At 45.3% G+C, this 5,000-nt stretch overlaps 1 protein-coding gene and 1 long non-coding RNA gene across 3 annotated transcripts in view; one reads left to right on the top strand and one right to left on the bottom strand.

The window, feature by feature from the left end:
- The window catches only part of LOC135309243 (uncharacterized), a 4,307-nt gene extending 3,447 nt beyond the window's left edge, over positions 1-860 (bottom strand). The window contains exon 1 of the long non-coding RNA XR_010369543.1: positions 722-860. This is a non-coding gene — a long non-coding RNA (uncharacterized LOC135309243). The remainder of the gene's footprint in view (positions 1-721) is intronic.
- The window catches only part of ZEB2 (zinc finger E-box binding homeobox 2), a 113,860-nt gene that overhangs the window by 59,331 nt on the left and 49,529 nt on the right, over positions 1-5,000 (top strand). Inside the window, exon 1 of one of the 2 annotated variants that reach the window (XM_064435289.1) lies at positions 134-255. The exons of the other annotated variant lie outside the window; for it this stretch is intronic. Within the exon in view, the coding sequence (XP_064291359.1) occupies positions 168-255 (88 nt within the window). The 5' untranslated portion in view covers positions 134-167. Of the gene's footprint in view, positions 1-133; positions 256-5,000 lie in introns of those variants that run through there. 2 annotated transcript variants of the gene reach the window in all.

Raw genomic sequence — 5,000 nt, 5'->3', positions numbered from 1 at the left:
GGCACTTTATCCAGGCCGGCAGAGGCACAATGGGGCCCATTATACAGATAATGGCAAACTGGCCAGCAGGCCGTGGCGCACAGAGCCGTACACAGCCCAGGCCTGGTGAAAGGGCCTCGTCTCTGTCTGCATCACAAGACCGGTAACATAGTGGAGCGGCTTGTCCTATGGCACACAGAAAAATGTGTGGTCCCAAAAAAGCACAAAGCTGCCTTTCAGCACCCTGCAGAAGGCCCAGGCAGACCCCCAGGTCAGGTCAGTCCAACAGGCTTTCTGGTGTCCCGTCCCTCCTCCCTGAAGATGGCCTGTGAGGGTTTCTCACCTCTGCCCCCGAGGAAGGGAAGAGGAAACACGGGAGGGAAGGGAAATGTGGTGGTGAGGCCACCCCACGTGCAGGGCTGGTGGTCACACTGTGTCCTTAGAAAGGGTTGGGGAAGTGGCCCAGAGGCAGTTTGGCTGAGCAAAGCAAAGAGTAAATCTTGGCTTTCAGGGCCCTGAGGGTGCAGGGGCAGGGAATGCAGCAGAGGGAAGCTGAATCCCATGGGTAGTCAAACGGGCTGATGGGCAGTTTGGGACAGACAGTGAAGGGCAGGGGAGGGACACAGGTCCCAGCAGCTCAGCCTGCATGAGCAGCAAGGGGACACCCACTCTCGAGTGACTTGGGTGAGGTCCATGGTGCACACGATGCTGGGGAGTGAGACGTGGTGCTTTCTCCCTTTACCTTGAAGCCTTTTCATGGTGGTCCTGGGTGTCCTTGACCATCATGTCACAAAACCCATGCCATGGGCTAATCCTAAAGCCATTTCAAGGAACCCATAGCTGAGATCTCAGATCAGGCCTGTGGCGCCATGTGGGGACTTTTCAGCTTCCCTGGGTGGGTTGATGTCTGTGCAAGGGCATGAGTTCTGGAAAAGAGCACTTTATCCTGCTTTTTCTCATTGGCTGTGGATGCCCTGTATGGCTTTTCTGCAGGGCTTCCATCTGTGTGCCTAGGCAGGCCCTTGGCCCATGGCATCTAGGAGGGGACAAGCTGTCTGCCACACCTTCAGCTTCATCACTGCTTAAATTTGGCGTACCCATTTATTTTAAGGTGTTTTCTCTGTCCTTGTGACAGCATGCATATGACAAAATGAACTTCTCCAAAGAGAAACAGCAAATTCCAGCCAGGATACTATGAACTTATAGACAGTCTTCTGAAAATCAGGTATCTCTTTCCCCCCATGTTTTAAAAGTATTTTAAGTTTTGACACATGCTGGCCCAAAGTAATTATTTACTCTGTACAACCAGTAGTAAAAAGAACCCAGAGGGAAATTCTGGCAATGTTATTTCTACACAGCTTCAACTGAGCCTGATTCTAGTCAAAGTTATATTGATGTAAATCATGGGCTAAGAAGGTTGATTTAAGTCAATAGTTACCCTGGCATAAAATCTGCTTGACTATAATTAAAATCAGGCCTCCTTGGAGCTGTGCATGTGTGGCAAAATTCGGACTTAAATGTTGCAGAAATGAATTAATAAATGCAAAGAAGGTTCAAAAGTTGTAAAATTAAATATACATCTGTGAAAACATCCATCCAATTACGTAGCTGCACATTTGTGGGATGCATTTTACACTTCATGTGGAATTAAACTATTAGTGAAAATCTGTCTGCAAATAGTGACACTTACTTTAAAGGATCACATGGACTTATATTGTTTCATAATGCATCTAAAATAGCAGTTCCTGAAACATCACTTCCACTTTAACAAAATGTGTTACTCTCACACTGGCTAAAACTCTATTTTCCTGAGGAAGGACTATTGAAGTATTTAGCTGGGAAGGGTTGGGTTAATACATGTAATTTCTTTTCTTTCATTGGACTTCCTTTTGCCAACTTTACCTTGTATAAATAATTTTGCCTGTGAGAGTCTTTACATGGAATGCAGATTGACTATTACTTCCTGAATAGATTTAAATTTAACACCAATTTAGTCACTGTAGTATTCCTATATTGGAAATAACAGCTTCCATAGGACTTCTACAAAGTGCCAGAAATATGATCTCATACATGGAAACAAATTTAAATGTGTTTTCTTTTACATGTTTTCTTTTCGTATATTTTTCCCACCTATGTTTCCCTTGTTTCCCAAATTCTCTCCCGTGTTCCAGGGCTGTGAGAAATCTGGAAAATTACCCAGTGAAAAAAAAGCCCTAGCTTTTAATAAGAATTGCCAGTCTCACAAGCATTTTTATGTTTAAAACTTTTTTTTTTTTTTTTAAGCAGAGTATTTGTGCTTCCCAAAAACCAGATGCTTTTAAGATAAAGCTGAGCTGTCCTGTTCATAATTTCTGAACTGAAACATGAATGAGAGATTTGATCAGGAGTCTGGAAACCATTTATTTAGCTTGGATGTTGCAGAAGTGATTGGCTCCTGCTTTGGGAAGTGGCATTTCCCATGAGCTGCTGGGATAGCCCTGACAGCTGGGCAGGGATCACCACCAGAGAAGGGGGTTGGAGAGGACCATGGCCCCTGACTTTGTCCTCTCCTTTCCATGGGGACAGGGAGGGGACACGTTCATTTGGGCTCAGAGCTGTCAGCTCACACGGGAGGGCAGTGGAAGTTGTCACCTCACCACCCGTGTGGTAGAGCTGGAGAAAACCATTTCTCCCACACAGCATAAACACTGTGGAGAGGGGACTGACAGTGATGGTCCCTGTTCTACCCCCTAATGTGAGGTTTAATATCTATTTCCTCTTTTTTTTTCTTTTTTTTTTTTTTTTTACTCAAAGAACCAAAACCAAATGAAACAAAATTTAAAAAAAATAAAAGAAGGAAAAGCTCACCTCGGGATGAGATCATAGCTCAGTGCATTATGGCTTGGATGCAAATGTACATTTTCAGTGGGTTCCTTGGCTCGTATGTCAGGCGCTATTGGAATTTTTTGAGTTATTTGGCAGTTGAATAGTACGGTTTCCAACTTCTTCTTCATCAGCTTTTGAGGCAAAGAGAAAAGAGCTAATAATACACTTCAGTTTGCTCTCCAGGCTTGGAAAGCTAGAAAGCAACTTGCTGGAACTCTGATACTTCTCCTCTAGCCTGTCTCCCGCTTTCTGGGGTCAGAGCCTCTGTAGGTGCAGATGAAGACCACCCTCCACTTGTGGCAGGGCTTTGCCTGCTCCCTGGCAGAAAGATAAATTGCTGTGAGTCAGCAAGGTGACCCACCTTGACATGAATACTGTCTGTATTCAGCTTTCTGCAAGGCTTTGCTTCACGCAGGGCTGGACACAAAACTTCCTTGCTGAAAAGGGTTTTATCCTTGTTCCTGTATGATTCCTTTCCTGGGAGTTTTATTGGTGGAGTTTATCTTTGCTAAGGATGCTAAAGTCTTACACATTCCCTAAAGGGGACAAGGAAGCATCTCCCATGTGGGACAAGTCACTCTGGGAGTGGGAGGGGGCCTCTTCAAATATCCCATCTATTTCTAATGGATCTGGTGCTCTAATGCCCATGAGCTCCCAATGGCTCTCAAACTCACCTAACAAGGGCTGTGCAGGGGAAAAAAGGACACTGATAAGCAGGTTTTCTGTCTGATGGTTTGCCTGGCTGCCTTTTCCCTTGTACAGCCCCCGTAAAATTGTCTTCAGTTACCCTGAAATGCTTCTTCCATGAGTTTCACTATCCACACAACCAACAGGAAATCACAGAATCACAGAGTGGTTTTGGTTGGAAGGGACCTTAAACACCAACTCATTCCAAGCCCCTGCCATGGACAGGAACACCTTCCACTGTCCCAAGTTTCTCCAAGACACGTCCAACCTGGCCTTAGACGCTTCCAGGGATCCAGGGGCAGCCACATCTTCTCTGGGAAATGCTCTGAGGTGCTCCAGAGTTGCAATCAGCCTGTTTTGCTAGTGGGCAGGCTCATAGAGCAGCTAAACAGGATTATCTCCAGTGGAGCAAGGACCCAACTGGCAGCAGGAGAAGCCACAGCAAGACACTGGGATGAGCCATCATCACGTGAGTTTAGCCTGCAAAAGTAAAGCTAATTGCTCCTGCGTTAGGAGCAAAGAAGAGATTTGCACACTTTCTGCAGGTAGCACAGCTAAGGAGCTTCAAAAAGCTGGTTTGGCAATTAGATAAGCAGATGCAGAACTGCCATAAAACTTCTAAGCATGTCCAAGGGCAACAGTTACTGCGAAAAAGTATAATTTTATCATTAGGTCTAAATCTGTCCCCAGAACAAGCAGCGGTTTGTAACTTGAGTCTATGGCTGGCAAAATGTAAATTACCAATATCAGCTCCTGTAGCTAATGGCAGTTTTACCGGAGGGAGCATTGCAGGATTGGGCTCGGAACAGATTTTACAGGCGAGGGATCCTGGTTGAGCAGCGAGCCCCGCACAGGCGTGGGGATCCCTGCCATGTGGAGCTCATCTCTGATTCAGGATGACATGTGTCCACTCCGAGGACGTAATGGCTAATACGCCGCGCATTAAGTTAAAAATATAACAGCAAGTCTGCGTGCCATTCGGGGAGCAAAACACCCACCCGTGCATATTAAACTGAATTTCCAGCCTCATTTTTGCATCTCTTCTCTCCAAGCACCCCAAAGGATCGTTAGGGGCGAATGGTCTGTACATCGTCGCTTTACGAAACAAAGATGTGTTTGTTTTACACGAAGGCAACAAAAAAAAAATCCTCGCTGACTTTCTATTATTTTTGCCTGTGTCGTAATTTAAACAGAAGTAACCGAGTGTTGCACCCTTTTATCTCCCCATCACCACAAAATACCTGCTGCAGATGTACACCAAGGCCTTGCAGTGGCTTTGCCAAATGCCAAATAGCAATAGACCTTGATCCTTTGAAGCTTTGCACATGGGCATAACTTCATATACACAGGCAATTCCATGTCCTCTACGGGACATAATTCTTCATAATTCTATGGCTGCACGAAAAATCTGAGCTCGCTCCAATTCTTTTTTTCCCCAATTACTTCTTAAATAACAGCAGTGAAAGTAT

This window comes from Passer domesticus, chromosome 10 (genome assembly GCF_036417665.1).
Source record: "Passer domesticus isolate bPasDom1 chromosome 10, bPasDom1.hap1, whole genome shotgun sequence".
Taxonomy (NCBI): Eukaryota; Metazoa; Chordata; class Aves; order Passeriformes; family Passeridae; genus Passer; species Passer domesticus.
Note: the sequence above shows the minus strand (reverse complement) of the source record. Positions and strands in the feature narration are given on the sequence as shown.